Raw genomic sequence first — 21,298 nt, forward strand, 5'->3', positions numbered from 1 at the left:
TGCTGGTTAGATTTGTAAAGCGGAAATAAAACGCTTTTGCATTTGTGTGCTTTTATCTCTATTCTATTATACTGTATGTATGTATGTATGTATGTATGTATGTATGTATGTATGTATGTATGTATGTATGTATGTATGTATGTATGTATTTATTTATTTTTTTATTTTATTTTTTTTTATTTTTTTTATTTCATTTATTATTTATTCAATCTATGTTATTAATTATTAAATCTTAAAGTATCCTACTTTTATAGTCTTAGGCTTATTTATATTTTCACAATTTCAGTAAATACATTTTATTATTTTCCTTCCAATGTTTTAACGTCAACCGGCTCATTTCCAACCAATCCCGGACCGTGACGTCATCTGTAAGCGACCCCGAAACGATGGTGGAGCCGAGCCAATCAGGTGGTGGAACGTCATTGATAGGCGACCGCGAAACGATCTCGCAGCCCGATTACATCTGGTAGAGAGCTAGGCATGGATACAAACAACATGGAAGGCGCGGGGAGCTTCCCACTGTTCGATATCAAAGGAGAACCAAAAGAGGAGGTGGAGGACTTGGAAGAGTTGGTACCGAAAAGAGGGAGCCGTAGTTCCATGGTTTGGCTTTGGTTTGGATTTAAAACATCAGACATTGAGCAGAAAACGGTCATCTGCAAAACATGCCGCCGTAAAATCGCTGTCAGCGACTCGAACACCTCGAATCTCTACTACCACTTAAAGACGCGACATGAGGAATTGTACATCCAAAGTGTGAGGATGCGACAAGGCATAAACGGCACATCACAACCACAAAATAACGGAACGAAAAAAACAGACCTTGGGGGCCGCAAAGAGTTGATGACCAAATTTGTCTTTTACGACGAGCAGTCTCGCAGACACCGCGAAATTACAGATGCAATCTCTGAATTCATAATATCTGAAGACACGGCCTCGGCATATACTGTCGAAAAGAAGGGCTTCCGGGAATTGATCAAAATACTTGACCCCAGATACAACTTGCCAGACCGAAAACACTTCAGTGACGTCCAGCTGCCACGCATGTATGAAGAGTGTCGCGCGAAGGTGACTGAAGAACTCAAAAACGTGGAATATTACGCACTGACAACTGATCTGTGGACCTGCGGAATCACACAGCCATATATGAGCCTAACAGCTCATTTTATCAACAATGATTGGCTCCTTATTAGCCGATGCTTACAAACAATATACCTACTCGAAGACCACACGGAGGTGATGATGGCCAGCTTCCTCAGAGAAGTACTTGAATCCTGGGAGCTGCGTGAGGATATGCTTATCTGCGTGACCACAGATAGTGTAACTAATTGCAACAGTGCACTGCAGCTGAACGAGTGGAACAGGCTCCAGTGCTTTGGGCACCGTTTACAGCTGGCAATAGGTGAGTGGAGTGTTTCTTACTCGAAATGGTTATTATCTTGTCCAAACATGTATATCTGTATCTGTGTAACAGAGAACGGCCTGAAAACACCATGTGCTCAAACCCAAGCAGATGTGAAACGTGCTGTTGAGGTATGCAAGCAGGCGGCGGGCACCATCTCCAATTCATTCAAGAGAAGACGTGACCTGGCCAAGGTTCAAATGGACCTGGACCTGCCCGTTCACCAGCTCAAGAGTGAGAACCTCACAAGATGGTGCTCAAGACAGCAGATGATCAGCAGGTTCATCGAGCAGGAGAAAGCTGTTAAACAGGTATTATATCCTGCTAGGTGTGCATTATCTTGTGTGGAGCACTTGTTTTGTTTGTGTGTGTGAAATGCATTATATTGATTCATCAAATGCATATATAAAATAAGAACAACCGTGGCACCAACCTGTATAACTTGACTTCCTGAGCAATTATCAGAATTTTAAATCCTGTCCAAAAAGCATCAAAGCAGATCTGTGCATGGGAAAAAGACAGCCCCCCCCCCCCCCCCCCCCCCCCCACACACACACACACACACACACACACAAAAGTTTCAGGCATGAAAATCCCTCACCAAATTGCTGTTTTGAAAGCAAAGTAGGTCACCTACGTGATTTGTTTTGATCCGATAAGAAGATATTTTGTGGGTGGGGGGTTTTGTTATGTGACTGGAGAGCCAGTGTATCAGTTGAACACCGCATGGGATGGGTACCGAAGACGGCACCGATTCACATTAAATTGGACCGTGACAAATCACCTCTTAAGTTCTGACTGAGCAGGAGTAGATGTGTTGGTAATTTTCTATGGCGCACTTGAATGCAGCAGTGTATGCACAACCAGCGCACTGATTTTATTCAACGCTACATTTCCGGGTTTGGGTGGAAGCTTGGAAGCAAAACGGCGAGCGCCAACAAGCCAAATGAAAGTGAAGCTTTGCGGTTCCTAGCATGCTTTGGTTGAGCGTGGTCCCCCACACCAGGTCTGGGCACATCTTGGACAGCTGGGATGTCGCCCGCTTCTCACCGGCGCGGACACAGCAGATGTCCGTCTTCAACCACCGATTCGAATCATGTTGCAAGGTGTGTGGCCTGACTGTTGTTACAATATGTTCGCATTTTCACAAACTGTTTTTTTGACGCCAGAAAATTTTGAACATTTAAATTCGCCATCCCTTCGTCCACCACATTCCTCCCAACCCGTTTGACAAGTGCCCGACGAATATTAATGGGCAAAATTTTTGTCCAAGTGCTTCTCACCTTTTTCACTCCTGACCCACGCAACCAGTTGATTGAGGAGAAGTTTCCTAGCTTTAAAGCCTCACTCAACAACGGACTCATATATCATGGTGTTGGCCAATCAGAGGGTGTATTCAGAGCAGAAAAGTCCTTTAGTCCGCTTGTTTGGTCCCGACCAAAATGGACTTTATTTTTTTTCGTTCGGTGTGGTTCATTTATAGTCACACTGTGCTTTTTGCAAGTGAACTATATTGCGTAATCACGTTGACGCTCGTGCTGCCATAACACAAAAATGACGAGGGCTGAACGCAAAACGCAAACCCAGAAATAGAGGAAAACATGAAATTCCAACCTGCTGCGTTACTGCTCTGCATATTTGTGCCGTTATTAGATGCAAAACCTTTGCGAGTGTCAAGAGCAGCTCATTCAGTGGAGGTTCCGCGTTACTGTTTCTAATTTTGGAATAGCGTTGTGACGTGCAGTAACCCGAAGGAGGCGTTGCGCTCCGCGTGCCCCGCTCCCATCACAACATGATAACTGAACAGAATGCAGAGGATTATGAATGAATTTAGCATAATATTCCCCCCAGCGATGCTTGGCTGGCTTGTTAAGCCCCAAAAGGCCATATGTCATAATGTCCTGCAGTTGGAGCGGATCAGCTGTGGTAGACTCCGAAGCGAACCGCACCAAGTGCGTTTGGAAGCAGACTGAGACCACCTCAAAAAGTGGGTCACTTGCTGTCAACTAAAAATGACATCACAGTAACTCAGTGCTCAGGTAATGTGACTTTTGCTAGCTGAGTCATGATTGGTCGTTACCTGAGGCCCTGGCAACTAATTGTCCATTTCAGTTGACAGCAAATGGCAAAATGGCCGCCCCCTGAAATGAATAAAAATGAGTGGATTTTGCTAACAAATTCATACTCCACAAACACAGTATTAATCAGAACACCATGTTTAGACGAGGTGCTCCATAGAACATTATGTATGTGTATATGTGACATGTCAAGAAAATAAGGGGGTTGACTTCCCCTTAAAGTGTCTTGCTGTGTGGAATATTAATAAACAACAGTTTGTTATACAAATATGTAGAGTTATTAATAACTTTTGAATACATTTTCCAGGTCCTCCTCGAAGACAGTAAAGTGAGGCATCTGATCCCAACCAAGCATGACATGAGAACTCTGGAGTCCATCAACAAAGCATTGAGCCCTCTCATGGAATTTACAGATGCCTTTCCCAGGGAGGAGTATGTTAGTGTGTCGTACGTTAAACCTGTACTACATCTTTTGAAACAGCAAATTCTCAAGTCTCAGGATGATGACTCCCCGCTCACTCGAACCATTAAAGAGGGTATCATCAACTACCTCAGTAATGACTATGCCGACGACGTCACTGAAAACCTTCTTGACATGGCTACACTCCTAGATCCCAGATTTAAAACGGCCTACATTAAGGAAGAGAGAATTGACCTCATGAAGACGAGAGCTGCTGCAGAAATTGAGCTACTGGTGGCTGGATGTGAAACAGCAGCATCAGCAATCGCCATACCAGCACCATCTGCAGATGAATCCGAGCTCCCGACAGCCAAGAAAGCCAAGAAAAGTTTGTCCAGTTACTTCAAGAAAGCATCAGCACCCAATTGCCAAGGCACATCAAAGCCAAGCAGAACATCCATTGAACTGGAGCTCATCATGTACCTGCAGACAGCTGACCTGGATCCTGAGGAAGATCCTCGCATATGGTGGAGGCAGCATGAGCTTAACTTTCCATTAGTGGCAAAGCTTGCCAAAAAATACCTGTGCATCCCTGCAACTAGTTTTCCATCTGAGCAGATCTTTGGTGCTAGTGGGAGCATGGTGTCATGGACGCGATCGTGTCTCAAGCCTGGAAGAGTTGACCAGCATGTCTTCTTATCTGTCAACCTGTGAAACACATGAAGCGGAAAAAAAACAAAAAAGCAACAAGTTATTGTAAGGTGGTATCTCACTGAGTGATGAATGTTGGATTCACCAACTTTTCTGATGAATGTTAAAAATCAGGGGTTGGCTTGTCATTAGCGACACTAACATTGGCGACATGTCTTACAACCATTTACAAATGCTTAGGACTTTTTTTTTTCTTTTTCTTTTTTTTGGAACAATGGATTCACAAGGAAATTGGTAACACATTATTCAAAATGTCTTTGTGACAAGAAAAACTGACAAGTAAAACTGTTTGCGAACATGTTTGCAACCTTTTTACAAACTGATAAACCCAAAATCCGCTACATTCACAAGCATTCACCACTCACTGAGATATGGGCTTAAAGAGGTTTAATTTTAGGTTAAACTTGAAAATTTTACATTATTTTCACTTTATTTCATTCCTTGAAAGTGGTTGTGTATTTACAATATTTTATTTTCAGCTTTCGTTATTGTCATGATTTTAGTTACCCCAGTCAGTGTATGTTGAAATTAAAATTAGGTAGTAATAACCTATATTTACTCCCATTACATTTACTTCCGTAATTTTGAGGCTAAATTACAATTGTCAGAGTAGTTTTAATGCAGTATATGTTTTACTTTTACTTGAGCATTTTTGTAAAGAAGAGACAATATTTTTACTTCATTACATTGACCTATATTCCACTTGCTACTTTTATTTGAACTGCTGGCATTTCTTGCTTGTACGAAACCTCACAGGACTCTGTTTCACCAACACAGCTCGCAGTAAGATTTGGCTGCATCTGACCAATCAAAATGAGCTGTACTGTCACTGTTACCCCATATAATGTATTTACTTCACTGTCCTTAAAGATAGGCCGTAGCGAGCTGAGTAACAAGAAAAAGCAGTATAGAAAATGGACTATGAAAAAAAATACTACTGTGTGTTATGTGCTTGAACGCCCAGGAAGCAGTTTGGGATAATTGTGTCTTGCTCAAGGACACCGTACACGTGTGTCTTGAACCGAGGACCCCATGGTGGCAGGTGACAATCTTAACAAGTTGGCCATGCCTGAAAATGTTGTCATTTTAACCTACAAGAGTCTGTCTGTTTGTTTGTGTTTGCAAAATTAATGCTTGACGGTCCACCAATCAACCACAGCATGTTCTCTCTTCCTCGTTATTGAAAGGTTTGTGCACATTAAAAAGGAGCAGCGAAAGTTTGCATAACTCGTCATTGTTTTAAACCAATAAAACAAATGTTAGCATTGCTGATACTGTAAATGTGTGGATCCACCTTACTAAGTTCACTATAATCAAAATACAAATTTCCTTAGTTGTTATAGTGATATTGAGTAGAACTAGACTAAGTGCAATTTCTGGAGCAATTGCATGGGAATGCTGAAAGCTGAACACGAATAGCTGAATGCTATGATTTGAATGCATGTGGAATGCTTATGAAGTAAATTGAGAGATAAGTTATGAAATTATGACCTGATTACTGGACAATGCTAGTAATGATGGTAAGTTATATGTACCGTGGTGGGTGTGGAAAGTGATACTTGGAAAAAGTTCAATGTCTGTCCCATTGAAAATGAATTGGGAAAAGTTGATATTAAATGTTAAATTTAGAAAATACTGTGAGTAATGTGGAATCAGGCGATATATATCCCGAGAGGCATGAATTTTTTAAGCTAGTTTGAAATTTGAAAAGTGTAAATTAGAAGTAGTATGTGGGATTTGTTAGGCGGCAAAAAAGTGTGCAGAATAAAAATCACAATAACATATGTGGGCATGCTATAATTTACACATTCCTATATACAGTATAGTATTATATTTTTATCTATTCAACTCAACTGGAAAAAAATAATAATAATCAAGCGGAAACGCCGGGAAGTAAAAACCAATGATTGAGTTAATGTGAGAGCAGAAACTCTGGATGTGGCTGTGTTCAGATAAGAATTAACCAATCATGTTAAATGAGTGGCAGCAGACACCTGCCACCATTTGAAATGCATCAGGTTAACCCCAAATAAAGTGCGGGTGTTCTAGCATGCTTTTATTTCCTTTTTAAATCGCACCTTTCTATAGCTCTTCTTTTGTTATGTGTCATAACCCGTTTGCCAAACAGGGGTCTGCAGACTTTTTATATCCACAGGGTTAGTAAAAAGTAAACTATGTTGTGCTTACTTTTGCTTAAGTACTGGTGTTTAATTAGTACAGTACTACTTTTACTATTCAAAGACTGGTCTATTCGTACAGGGTGTGAGTAGGCCTACTTTTGTTTTTTGCAGATTCAGCCTATCATCAGTCTATTGCAAGTTGGCACTGACGCATAAGAGAATGGAGCCATCTAGTGTCACGCTTTTGGACTTTAAAATGCAAACTGTGGAAGCCATGTACATCGTTCAAAAAAAAAAATCCTCATCATCCCACACCTCTTTCATCCTCCACCCCTCCCACCATCCTTGCTTCCTCGAGTTTACCAGCCTTCCACGATGCACCCGCCAGGCCGCCGCGGGTCCACGCCCGTGCTGCGACGTCAGCCAGTCTGTCGTTAAAGATGCATTCAAGTTCTAGAAAAAAATCGGATGTACGACAATCAGTTTTAAGAACTGTAATCGTGGGCAACTCTCGGATCTACTTGTGGGCTATGTTCGCTACTAAACGCATGTTTGGATATTAAATTACTCGAAAGTTGGAACATTGTGCTCACAAATGACACGTGTGGTCAAAGTCACGCGCACGTACAACTTAGCGACTTTTTAAAACGATGGGCCATGAACGCACCCGCGGTTGGGATCAGGGGGCGTAGGTTTACCACTGGCTCACTCAGACACAATGAACCGTCAGTCGGTGGGGTACATGCATGTTGGCTCGGTGAAATTGGCACATTTTTTATCCCACTTTTAGAGCCGATCGTACACGTATTTGATGAGGTTGACTATTACGGAACCGCGGGGGCTCTTTATGGGATTTTCAAGTGCGGCTACGTCGAGTTTGATGAAAACGAGGTCGGGAGTAGACTACAGTAGTTAGCCCCTCCTGCCTGCTGGACACCCCCTCACCTCATTTATTTTTGCTACTTTTTGGACACCAAAACGAACAATGTCGATCACCGCGTCCTCTGACTACTTCGCCGCCGAGTGTTTGGTTTCTATATCGAGTGGTCCCGTTTTGCACAGACCCACCCCAGTGGCCCTCGCCGTCAGCCAGCCGAGTACCACCTTGGGCCTGCTCCCCGGGGAGCACGACGGCTCAAACGAGGACCGCGAAGTGCGGGACACCCTGCGGTTGGAGGGGGCCAACATGGTGACGGTGGCCGGTATCCTCACCGACTTCCATAGCAAGTTCAGGCCCATGTCGGCCTACTCTGAGAGCAGCAACTCGTCGTGCGGAGGGGAGAGCGGGTACACCACGTTGTCCGACCCCACCACCCCTACCATGACCCCCTCCGCTACCCCGGTGCCCGGACAGCAACCGCCGAGGGGGGGCGCGGGAGGAGGAGGCGTGGGGGTCCCTCGTTCCCCCGTGAAGAGGCACCACTGCACTTTTGACGGATGCGACAGAGTTTACGGGAAATCATCCCACTTGAAAGCACACATCCGGACCCACACAGGTATTGGAAACAGCAGTTTGTGAGGTCACATGCTCTGGCGCATGGTTGACGCCTTTAGTTCAATTTCTCCTTTTTCTGTAACTCCCGTGAAGGCAATATTTAAAACACGCAATGTATAACTTTTTAGTACAGTAATGTGTCTCATTCCCCTTTGTGAGAACTTAGCAAATTTTAGTGTCAGTTTTTTTTTTTTTTTTTTAAATCAAATGTGCCCCTCAACCTGTTGTGGAACAAAAGCCGCAGTAGCGGGTGAGGGAAAAACGACCCCCTTAGCGACAACGACAAAGAAGTAAAGTAACAAAAGAACTGGGCTGGACGTTAAAACCGGTGACGAACTTCTTCCCCGACTGCATTTGCATATGAAATGAACGTAAGGCGAAACCTACGCGTTTTGTTGCCTGACACTGTCTCTCCTGTTGATGGCAGCACACTCCTCTTAGACTGCTTCCACAGTGAGCATCTTTTATGTGAACTTAAAAAAGGCTGACAACATTGAACGTTGCAAAAGTCATGCAACGGTTAAAGAGGCTCGGAAAGTGCGAAATGTACTCTATGCCGTTAAATATGTTAAATGAGAATGTAATGGTAAATAATATAATAGTGCTTTACACACTTGTAGTCAAATGTAAATCCGCCTCCTCATACCCCCCCTACACACACTTTACACTTTGTATAGTCGTTTTAATAAATGTAACCCGTTTAATATGTTGAAATCACTCCAGTATTCCTCCCGTGAGCTCAAATGAATACGTGGTCCTTTTTTTTTCATCTTGCGTAAAATGATTGGGGAGACGGTCCTTTTGGGGGTCGTTGAGCAGGCGCAAACGGATTAAGGACAGGAAATGGCTCAAAGAAAACTGCGATGGGAACGCCCACCAAGTGGTCTGCAACAACAACGTGGTCTGCCTTTCTCTTTTTTTTTCTTGAAAATGGCTCCTCTCTTATCGTCCTACTCGAGGTTAAGGTTAGCGGTAGTTTAACGAAAACTAATCTGTTGGATCAGAATCCTTGTTGTTTTGTGCCGTTTCCTCATGTGCAACTAGCTCTAATATCAGTTGTATACAACTACAGTAGACCAGACACATTAGCACGGAAATAACCCATATTTGTGACACACAGTTGTTGGTAAAATATGTTAATTTAGTCAATTAAAGGCCGCATGTGGGTCTAACCATAAAACAAGTACCATACTATACCAATTACCCGTCCTGATTACCTTAGTTTTAGGTAATTTTCCACCTCTGGTATAATTGAGACTATAAGCTGTTCAGAAAATGGATGGGTTGATCATGTACTGTACATAATCTTCCTGGGGAATAGGTCCCGAGTCCTTCTGCAAATAGGTAGTGAAAATCTGCATGCATTTGCCCCCCCCCCCCCCACCCCCCACCCCCCCCCCCTTAAATGTATGTAAGTACCAATAGATGCCACAAGATGGAGGCAAACCACCAGCCCTGTGTAAGAGAAGCTTCTACCCTTACTTCAACATTGTGTTGCTTAGAATCTAAGAAACCAACCATGCCATCTTTAAGTAACTTTGCCCAAAGTGCTCTTCAAATATAAAAACACAGTGGTACCTTGACATCATTTGTTCTGTGACAACATTTTAATCTACACTTCTCCACTGAAATGAATGGAAATCCGTTCCAGCTCCACAAAAACTCCCACAAAATAAAAAACTAACAAACATGCTTTTAAATAAGAAAACAGCAGTTTACATACAGTATTGCACTTAATAAAATCACAAGTCTTTGTCCGAATATTCACCCTTATCCCATAACCCCTCATTCGCTATTTCGTTCCACACTATAATATGTAGTACCCTCATTCTGTTTGACGATTCGGATGGCCAGCTCACTACTTGCTCCTCATCACATACAACGTGACTGCCTGTTATGACGAACCAGTGCATAAGTCTCCGACTATTTATTGTGAATAAAAATGTTTTTAAACTGAATTTTATTTCCTTAGTCATACATATTTTCAACTAAAACAAATTAATTTTGTAGTATATAGTTAATGTATGGGTTTGATTATCACACATTTTTTCCATACTCACAATGCATTGTGGTCTAAATCAACCGGTTGAGTGACCATCGATGTTCACGACTACTTTTCAAAGTGTTTTGTGGGTAATTTTGAGTGCACTACCTTTTTTTTTTCTTTTTGAGATTCGGACACACCTACAAAATGGCGTGACCCATACAAGTGCACTACATAGGGAGTAGTGGGACCGTTTGGAGAGAGCCAAAAATAATAAAATAGTTAAATAGAATGTTGCAAAGGTCTCAAACTCCGGTCCTCAAGGGCCGCAGTCCTGCAGGTTTTGGATGTTTCCCTTCTCCAACACAAATGATATCTGATCATCTCATCAACAAGCTCTGCACAAGCCTGATAACGATCCCGTTGATTGGAATCTGCTTGTGTTGGAAGAGGGAAACCTCCAAAACCTGCAGGACTACGGTCCTTGAGTACCAGAGTTTGACACCTATGGTTAAAGGACAGTGTGGAATATTTAGCTCTATCTCGTTGTGAACTAACAAATGAATGCATTTTAAAAACCCACTATTGGTTTCAATATGCATTATGCAATATGTTCTATCATATCAATATATGTGTGTGTATATATATATATATATATATATATATATATATATATATATATATATATATATATATATATATGAATCACTAATTTTATTACATAGGTTGCACCGGTCCTTACAGGAGGCTGACATGTTTCGCAACCATCTTCCTGCTACGGTTACCCGAAGCACAACTTTGTGAACATATTTAGCCCTGGTGGTGATTATAGCTAGTGTCAGATCCAATGGGTTGACTGCCGCTTACCTTCCATAGCTGGGACCAGAAGTTGTTCATTGCTGAGTCCTGCGATTTGGGCTCACGCCACTTGTAGCCTTCTGCTTTGCTCTTGCAAGCTTTTACCCCCCCCCCTTCTTCCGCAAGCCACTCTTGTTAGCCACTCCAGCCTGTGGCTGCCCCAGACTAACTCCCGCTAGCTGCTCTTGTTAGCTGCTCTGGCTAACTCGGGCTTGCTCTGTCTTTCGGCATCGCTTACCAGGGTTCTTGCAGGTTGCTGAGTTGCCCATCGCTTGTAGAGATGCTCGCTCACTCATGACAAATAGTAACTGGGGGTAGGCTTGCGAAATGTGGTCTCTCTGAGTCACCGTAGTGAAGCACGTGCTTCGGCTGCATCCTATTATTTAGCACCATCTAGTGGTGAACTTTTACACACAGTAACTTTAATATGAAATAGTGTTTGCATCATGATTTCCACTGGTAACGTCAAGCCGTCTGTCATCATTCCATAATTTTTTTTCAGGCCGGCCCCGTCTGTCTGTCGTCAGCGAGAGGCATGATAAGCGCACTCGTACACGAGCTGCTACAGCCACTACTGACGCCCAGTGACTCAACAATGTACATATTGGCTAACAGTTTGCCAGTTAACATACAGCTAGTAACCTCAGCTCACAACAGCCAACTTAACACTAGGGATGTAACGATATCCAAATATCACAATACGATATTATCACGATATGAAGGTCACGATAAGATAATTATCACGATATTGTGCGGGTGTTGGCGATATTTAAATAAGATCAAAATATTGTGAAAAAAAGAGCTCACACACAAAAAAGCACAATATTGTGCTTTTGTACATAACAGCAATGCATATAAACCACCTACAATCTCTAACAATATTGATGCACTTACTTGCTAATGCAAGCACACATTGATCGCTTCACAAGCAAATTAGGTTCCCCTTCATCTGACAATTAGCATAGATTTTAAACATAGAAGGCCAAAACAGCCCTAATGAAAATTAAATTGCACGAAAAAACTAGCCACTAGAGGGTGCTAGAACTGCACAAATGGAAAACAACCTGACTTTTTTTTTTTTTTTTTTTTTAACAAATGTGTTCCTTTTAAATATTGTGAACATGACGACGACTATATTGTGGTAATTTCAATATCACGATATCACGATATTGCCAATATCGTTCCATCCCTACTTAACACTTTTTTTTATGTAATTGTTTTTATTTCACCATAAAAAAAAGAACAAAGGAAGAAAAGAGAGTACAAATTAAAACAAATATAAACCTAACTTTCCAATGCCATCTCATATCAAGTACTTCCCAGCTCCAATGAAAATCAGAAACATAATGGAGATGCCTTCTGTATATAAACATTTGTACATTCCTATTTGAACAAATGTTCTCATTTTTTCATTATAAAACAAACAAAAAGAAACAAAAACAGATGAAAAAAGACAAAGAATCTGACAGTCTTAACCAAAGACTATCTAGACAAGAGAAATACAATTCATACCAACGCAAAAACAAACATCACAAACATAACCAAATACCAAAAAAAAAACAATCTGACAGACAAGTGAGACCAAGGTCTATTTAAACAAAGCAAATATAATTCATCAAAACACACAAAACAGACATCACAGACATGACCTAAAATTAATTGGTGCGGTGCTTCTGTTTTTCAGGCGAGAGGCCATTCCCTTGCACCTGGCCCGACTGCGAAAAGAAGTTCGCCCGCTCGGACGAGCTGGCCCGCCACACCCGCACGCACACGGGGGAGAAACGCTTCATGTGCCCGTTGTGCGACAAGCGCTTCATGCGCAGCGACCATCTGATCAAGCATGCCCGCCGTCACCCCGACTTCGAGCCTGCCATGTTGGGGCGGAACAAGGCCATGTCCTCCGCCAGCATGACTGTCCACCATTAGATGGTTCAGGTTACTCGGGGGAGGAGCAGGGCATTGGTAGTCACAAGTGGGGTTTAACCAGCTACAAATCGTTTCATTGAGGAAAAATACAAGCATTGCTATATTGTGCTTAAAAAGGGCACACATTAAAAAAAATAAATAAAAAAATCAACGCAGGGCTGGATGTGTGAGGGGCACATAGCATTAGCCGTGCATCCAGCACAGAGGAGTCATGTGACCACTTTCCACCTGCAACATAAAAAGGGTTCGTTGTCATTGGCTGGTACTGAAATGGGGTCTGTTCCAAATCCTTAACTTGGGATTTTGATGTGCTTTTCAATTCCACTTAATCGATTCCTAGAATTAGTTGGCTCTATTGCATTTTCTGTTCAAATCGGCTCAAAAGAGAAGGTGGCATATGAAAGCGAAATACAGTCAAATGCGAAGCTGCACAATTCTTTTATGGCATACAAAATTTTGTATGTATAATTTGGGACATAATAGGTCTGCTGGAAGGATCACACCAGCTAAATACATTACAAATACTATGGTAAGATTTACTTAAAAAAAAAATAAAAAAATTTCAGCTTCTTTTCTCAGGTGGGATATGATGAGTTGGAATCGGAAAAAGCAGATTTCAAATGATAAAATCAGCCCAACCCTATAATGTCAGACTTTCACAATATGCAGGGATTTTTTTTCCTCCTTTTTCTGTAAAATCTTCACACCACAGCCAAATCTCCTGTTATCTCGTGGTTACTTTGTAAATTGTTGCCGCACTGTGCAGTAGCATTTATTTACTGTGGGTAGCACAATACTATTGTGATGTTAGTTTAGCACAGCAACAACTAGAAGATTGTTTCTATTCTTAGCTTTTTGCAGATTCCATGTTTTTGCAAGTTTTAGTGCTGATACATTCCTTTGTTTTGTTTTGTTTTATTGCATTTAAAGCATCATCAAATTATTTCATTTTATATTAAATGTAACCATAGATCAAATATTAATTTGGCTCAATCTTCACTGTAGAGGAGCTGTTTGCACGTCATCCTTAAGCCAACATCCTTTAGTACCCTGGAACCGCTGACACATAATACGCAGTAGTATTATGTCTAATAATGATGCAACTGTATATAAGCTTTAAGCTTTTAATGTAGAAAAATGTATAATGCAGCTAGCGGCAGAAGTAATACATGTGATGTAGTCCTTATATTAGGGGTAACAGTATGGGCTTCATAGGAAGGCTTTGCCTGTGTTGGTGTGTATGTGGGTGTGCTTTTGTTTTATTTATATATATATATATATATATATATATATATATATATATATATATATATATATATATATATATATATATATATATATATATATATATATATATATAATTATTATTATTTTTTTAATTATTGTTCTTGACGTGCTACCTTCAAAGGCATCAAGTCCATAAATAGCGTGTAGCTAGATAGCAGAATACCTTTTAGGATAACAGGTTTTCCTCACATTGCAGCCTTATAAACAAGACTTTTGCCATGTGGCGTTCATGTGGTACTGCTGAGCTAAGTAGTTTTACTGCCTGAGAAAAAGAACGGGTACAAAATGTGATCCAACTTTTCAGTTATGTGTTTGTGTTATAAGAGACTAGAAAGGAGATAGTGGCGAACCATAATGTTGAGAGCAAATACCAAATATACTGGAGAAAAGCCTGTTTTCCAAATGCATCTCAGTTGATTTTGGCACACCCTTTTTTCAAGTCTTTTGCGTAGCGTTACAACTACCATGACATTGATGCTAGGCTTTTTTGTTTTGTTTTGTTCTAAATCCAGTCTATTGTGTTTTGTCTTATGTGTTAGCATTAAGCTAGTGGACTTTCATGAGACAAGGTGTGGTTTGGTTAAATACACGGCTTGATGCTAGGTTTTAATGAATATTTGATTAATACAAAATTTACCTCCAACAGGTGTCATCTTCATGGGGTTTTCAGGAAACTGCCTTATTCGGGATGAGTAGAACAGTCTAAAGATACTGTACGCAACAAAAATCATCAAAAATCCACTTCCAAAAGGCCAAAACCTCACCAAAGCTACTGCAGCCCTATACATAAACATAGCGGTAATGGATACACTGATCAACATCATACATCATGTGATGTGGACTTAACCAATGGCAGAACAGTGTGATCGGTACAAAGAATGTCCAGACTTTCTGTTCTATGGTCATGAACAGAAACATGCACGCTAACTGTTGTGATCTTGTTCTGCATATTTGACTCTAGTCGAGCGGGGCAGTGTAATTCAACAAAGTATTAAATTCAGTAATCTATTAGCATTATCTAAGTGTAAAACTGCAGGCTTTCTCTTCTATTTGACCCACTGGTGGTCTAAAATGTTAACTCTGAAAAGTTCAAGATGCTAATTGCAGTGCCAACAATAACGCTAACAAGGCCCTGACAATGTCGCTAGTATCTAACTTTTTGTGAGTAGCATAATTCAAACAACTTCGTTAGTACAAGAGTGGAGGACGTCACAGGGCCACTCAATTCACTCATATGCATGATGAAACCAAGCAAACCTCAGTTTTCCCACACTGTTTGTCCGCCATGGACCTATTCCTTTAGCCTCAACACCTCTTCAGGAGACTCTGAAAGCCTTAAACTACGTTAAAACGACTTTGCACCGTGTTTACAGCTTGATCATTGTATAGGTATATACACGATGTCTTCTTTTGGGCTCTTTACACATACTCCTTAAGCAATGTGGCACTTTTGTCTTACAGGTGTACAGTATTTAAAAAAAAAAAAAAAAAAGGTGTCAGGGCAGTGTTACTGTGCGTCTTCAAGCAAACACTGTGGAGCTATTTAAAATGTGTTGTCAACCTGCCTTTCGTCTAAGTGCTTTAGAAAGGTTGACAAAATGTGTTTTGATTTCTCGGGCAGACACTGATTCGCGCTCCCTGTTTCAATTCGCGCGGCAGCTGTCTTTGTTTTTCCCCGTTCAACGACCACTAGTGCATGTTTATATACGGGTCAGTATCAACATGAAGTGCCCCTAGTGTCCTCATCAGAATCACTCGCTCTCAGAATAATGAAATGAAATATGTCTTAAATAAGTGGACCAAACTTTAGCAAGCACCAGACTGAGAATGTTTGGGGTTTTGTTTGTTTGTTTGTTTGTTTGTTTTTTATTAGTAATAGTAGGCCTATGTTGTTAAATGGTAGTAAATGAAAAGAACATGACATAATGTCTACAATATTTGAAGAAACACGTCATTTTGATCAAGTATATTCTATTTTCATGATCATATTGATTGCTTTGCATGTGTCCACCCTGTCATTATGGAGTAATTGGCCCTTGAAGAAACCCTCTGATGTTTTCAGTGACATCATGACCAGCATTTTCTCTTCATCAATGGAAGCTGAAACAATGGATGTGTATTTTAGAATGTTTCATTATATTAGATATGTTGTTGGCAGTTACTAAGCTTAATGTGCCCACCCTGTCAAAGTGCAATATTAGCTTACATAACAACCTTTCAAAAATTCTAAATATTTTTCTAAATGATGGTCCACCATTTTATGCTCACATGGTGGGATCACGTGTTACCTTGACCAATAAGCATTTCTAAACACTTAATATGAAGCTCAATGATAAAGCTCAGATTTTTGTGATAGCATGGGGACATCTCAGTGGCACCTTACTTGATATTGGCTCATACCGTCTCATTGTTCAGACTGCCTTCATTGGTGTAAATGTTATCAAATGTCTTATGCTTTTTTTTTATCTTCACACCTATTGATCAGTTTTTGGTTACTGCTGGCAGTAACTTTCGACGCATGGACAGTTTTTCACTCATATTCACACAAACTACCTGTTTTCCTTCCTCACAATGGATGTACTTATGTCATTTTTCTCTCTCAGACACAAACACGTGTCCTCACAAAGATTCCAGGTTTTAAAGCTATCATGTTGCAATAAGAACATACCTCACAGTCCACCCCCCCCCCCCCCCCCCCCCACGCAAAATCCATCCAATGTATGTATGTCATTGACAACACGAGACCCTGTTGCAACATCACAGTTCTCGTGCACTTTTCATTGAACTTCTGTTGTTCAGAGTCCGCGCTGCATGAATTTTGCTCCAAAGCAGAGTTAGGGAAATGGAAAGGAAAAAAAAATACTGGTAGGCTGTCACTTCACTGCAGATATAAATTGTGAAAGGTTAGTCCAAATTGTTCATATCACTGAATGTGTTGTGTTGGACGGATTATCTGCTTTGGTTTTCCTTTTCATGTGCTGCCTCTCTGAGGAATACTACCACACTAATTGAGATATGCACATTGTACAGGGACTTTTTTTTAATTATTTTTTTAACATTAATGTAGTGGTTTTTTTATCCTCTTATGAAAAGGCTTTAGTTAAGCAGTAAGGGTTTAGTTAAGGAGGAATTGTGGAATTAAATAATTGCTGCAACAAGCTGTTTTGATATTTATATTCTCAGGTTTGTTCTATTTTTCAGCATCAGGCTTTCTAGATTTCCTGTGCGACACAAGCATGTTTTATTTCTTTTTAGCTGATTAATTTATTACAGGATGTATCATTTGTGTGGTTTGATTCCTTTCATAACTACTTTTGTGACATGGAACTGCTAATATTTAAAAAAGGGTTCCATTGTTTGCTTGACACAATGCTTTTCTTTTCTTCCTTTTTCCCCCCAATAAAAAGACCGAAGTTTATTGAAGTGTTTGTCTATTTTTATTATGTGGTGAATCAATAATTTGACAGACCAACCAGTAACCACAGAGGAGTGTTGTTGACAAGCCTTCAAAATCTCGGCTCTCACATTTGGGCGAGTCCGCTGAATATATGACATCACGCTCTGTTGAATTGAGCCGTGATTGGTTGTTGCCTGAGCAACTGTGAAGTGTCAAATGGCTGCCCCCTGAAATGGAGGCGAAGGGATGGATTTAGCAATCATATTCCACAAACACAATCTAAATCTCGGAATGCTTTGTTGAGACTAGTGGAGGTTATTTATTTATGTATTTATTTTTTGATTGACTTCCCCTTCCAGCCCACTGCAAAGTCTCAGCTCAAATCTGAATATCCAACGCAAGCACCTGCTGTAGTTTCCTCTACGCCACCCAAAGTAATGGGTGACAGTCACAATTACCTACTGTCTCATCATGAAAAGAAAAGTTTTATTTAAAAGTTTAAGGGGCTGTCTGCCGGATTCACTCAGGAAAATGCACTTTTTAAATACAGGATGTACACACTTTAACTTTCTTTCCATCTACACATCTGTGTTTTTGTTTGTCTTTTGTGGTAATTTCGTCCTAAACCCCCACCTCCCCAGCCTGTATTTTGCCATTTTGTGTTTGTTTTGTAAACAGAGACGTTTCAGTGGAAAGACAGTGTTTACAACCCTCCAGCCAATCGCAGAGCGGGGGGGTGGCGTGTCGCAAACGGGGCCGGGCGAACATATCAGCTGCGTGACGTCACTCCCGCGGCAATTTGAAAGCACGCGCGGATTTTTTTTCTTCACTCACTCATTCACACACGTAAGCTTCTGTGAATGAGTGAGTGAATATATCCAAGAAATGCTGATTGAGTACAAACCCAGCAGGGCTCTGAGATCTACAGACTTGGGCCAACTAGTGGAACCCAGAGTTCGAAGCAAACATGGTGAAGCTGCATTTAGCTATTATGCTGCACACAGATGGAATAGGCTACCAACAGAAGTGAAGTCAGCCCCGAGTGTAAATGCTTTTAAATCCAGGTTAAAAACTTTGCTTTTTTCTTATACCTTTGATTAGGGACTTTTAAAAAGCTTTAATTAAGTGTTTTTTTTTTATTATTTTAAACTTCCTTATGTTAAATGTTTTAAAGTTTGTTGAATAATGTTTTAAGATTGTTATTGTATGTTCTTTTTAGTAAATTTTGTAACCTATTTTCATTTATTTTTCTTCCTCTGAATGTTAACTACTGTTTCTTGATGCTTATGTGCTGTCTTTCCTTGTGTAAAGCACATTGAGTTGCCTTGTGTATGAAATGTGCTATACAAATAAACTTGCCTTGCCTTGCCTTGCCTTGCCTTGCCTTGCCTTGCCTTACATCCTGTATTTAAAAAGTGCATTTTCCTGAGTGAATCCGGCAGACAGCCCCTTTAAATAAATCAAACGTTTGTTATGCACCATTTTATCATCAATTGTGGCCTTTATCATCAGTTGTGGTCTTTCCTTGTAACTTGAATACAATTATCCCCGTGCACCTTCATTATTGGTTAGATTTAATTTGTAGCAGCCGCTCAAAAGAATCACATTTTAAAATATTCTCATTATTTACTTACCACCACCAACAACAACAACACATACTGATAATAAACATCGTACATTTTTCCATAGTAGTGATAGGAAGCAGCCAATCTCCCCATCTAGTTGACACTTGACACACGGTGTGAATACGGGTCTTTGTTGTCAGGCAGCATGTCAATGGCCATGTTGTGCAGCTGGAAGTTCAAAGCTCTGCAAGCAAATATATTCCCTCATAATCTCAGTCAGATGCCAGATATTGAAACTGACTGCAGGGAATTAAGGCTTTGTTCGTAACTGACAATCCCTACTGCTGTAATGCCATGTAAAGCTGTCTTACACTTAACTGATTGAACTGTTGTATAATGTTCTTTACAAAGTCTTACAAATGGGTCGGCAAAGTAGGACCCGTAATGGTTAATTAGCATAGATTATTATTAATATATATATATATATATATATATATATATATATATATATATATATATATATATATATATATATATATATATATATATATATATATATATAAATATATATACTAAGAGTTTAAATCTTATATAGGCTATGTCAAGAACATTATACAAGTATACAGTGTAATGTTACATATATGTATTTGTTTTATATATATATATATATATATATATATATATATATATATATATATAATTATTTTAAATATTAAAAAATAAAATTACAAAAAATATATAATATATTTCTAAAATATTTGTTAATGTTGAACACATTTACATTTAACATGTTTTTGTGAACTAATTGGTTAATGAGCATGCGGCATGAATAAGTATTGATTAAAATACACTTTGCAATACAGTACAAAATAAATACACTTTTGCTTGTTTTATTAATTGATGATCCTTTAATTCATTAATTTATTTTCCCCTTAGCTTGGTTAGTTAAAATAGATTCATTTTATATTGATTTTTCTTATGAAAAGTAGGTGTCAATTATTCATTGTGAATAATACAACTTAGTAGGAAAAGAACTGCTGCGTGTTGCATGACGAACATATTTAAGTGATACACACACTCAGCAAGTCAGTGGATGCGTTCGAAATTGTCGAACTCGTATATATGCAGCATGTGATAGTGAAACGTTTCCATTATTCTGTGTGATTCATCCAAGTTTACGCCAAGATGATCGAATGATGAAGACAGTCGAGAAATAATATGGAGAGAGCTCAACGATAACACGGGAGGAACATATTTAGGAGCCAAACATCACACCACCAGCGGCGCGGGTCGTTTCGTTGTATTTTGGATTTAAGCGCCTCTAGTACAGTCATGTCCATGTCGGGAAAGTGTCAAAACTGGATGTTGCTACACCCTGCGGTGAGTGTGTCGAATATGACACGAGTACATAAACGTGCTGCAAAAATATACCGTACGTCTGTGTATTCTATTCAGTATGTCAAGATGAAGAATCTCGAGGTGGACGACAGTGAACAAGTCCACGCAGCTTTCCTTGTTTACATGGATCTCACTGAGGGTACGGTTTGTCAAGTCGGCTGAAAACATGAAAGCCGGGTTTTCCACTACTGCCCAACATTTCTTTACTGGTAATTGTGATAATGTGCTGATACTACGACACTGATCCCATTCCACCAGCCTGACATTTCTTCGGGCAGGTGTCATATTAGCCGCGTGGAGATACTTTATGGTAAATCAACTACTAGTAAAGAGATATATTTGTGTGTGTGTGTGTGTGTGTGTGTGTGTGTGTGTGTGTGTGTGTGTGTGTGTGTATATATATATATATATATATATATGTATATGTGTGTGTATATTAGGGGTGTCACGATTCGCCAACTCCACGATTCGATTTAAATTTCGATTTTGGGGTCACGATTCGATTTTTTTTTCGATTTTTATTTTTATTTTTTTTTCCCGCTCCCCCACTTTATAACACAGAGGCATATGCTTCTGTAGGCTAAGGCTAGTCTATGATCATTGGTTCTATTCATTGTACAGTAAATCTTATTTCAAAAGATCGGCTACATATAGGTGATGCAATTTCCATATTATTT

At 40.0% G+C, this 21,298-nt stretch overlaps 3 protein-coding genes across 5 annotated transcripts in view; all 3 read left to right on the forward strand.

Moving 5' to 3' along the window:
- The first annotated feature begins 429 nt into the window (after positions 1–429).
- LOC144005268 (E3 SUMO-protein ligase ZBED1-like) lies at positions 430–5,861 on the forward strand. Of its 2 annotated transcripts, none has more exons than XM_077503329.1 (3): positions 430–1,402; positions 1,475–1,713; positions 3,788–5,861. In XM_077503329.1, exons 1-3 carry the CDS (start codon positions 481–483, stop codon positions 4,592–4,594), a joined length of 1,968 nt encoding a protein of 655 aa, XP_077359455.1. In that variant the 5' UTR covers positions 430–480; the 3' UTR covers positions 4,595–5,861. The 2 variants fall into 2 exon arrangements, with proteins under 2 accessions (XP_077359455.1, XP_077359465.1); XM_077503339.1 differs by having other exon boundaries at positions 1,514–1,713.
- Positions 5,862–7,404: 1,543 nt separating this feature from the next.
- LOC144005275 (Krueppel-like factor 9) lies at positions 7,405–17,679 on the forward strand. Its single transcript, XM_077503353.1, has 2 exons — positions 7,405–8,207; positions 12,733–17,679. Exons 1-2 carry the CDS (start codon positions 7,697–7,699, stop codon positions 12,972–12,974), a joined length of 753 nt encoding a protein of 250 aa, XP_077359479.1. The 5' UTR covers positions 7,405–7,696; the 3' UTR covers positions 12,975–17,679.
- Positions 17,680–20,300: 2,621 nt separating this feature from the next.
- Positions 20,301–21,298, forward strand: part of tsen15 (TSEN15 tRNA splicing endonuclease subunit) — a 14,246-nt gene continuing 13,248 nt past the window's right edge. For both annotated transcript variants that reach the window (XM_077503366.1, XM_077503378.1), the window contains exons 1-2: positions 20,301–20,603; positions 20,679–20,760. In XM_077503366.1, the coding sequence (XP_077359492.1) occupies positions 20,556–20,603; positions 20,679–20,760 (130 nt within the window). In that variant the 5' untranslated portion in view covers positions 20,301–20,555. The remainder of the gene's footprint in view (positions 20,604–20,678; positions 20,761–21,298) is intronic.

Source organism: Festucalex cinctus, chromosome 1 (genome assembly GCF_051991245.1).
Source record: "Festucalex cinctus isolate MCC-2025b chromosome 1, RoL_Fcin_1.0, whole genome shotgun sequence".
Classification (NCBI taxonomy): Eukaryota; Metazoa; Chordata; class Actinopteri; order Syngnathiformes; family Syngnathidae; genus Festucalex; species Festucalex cinctus.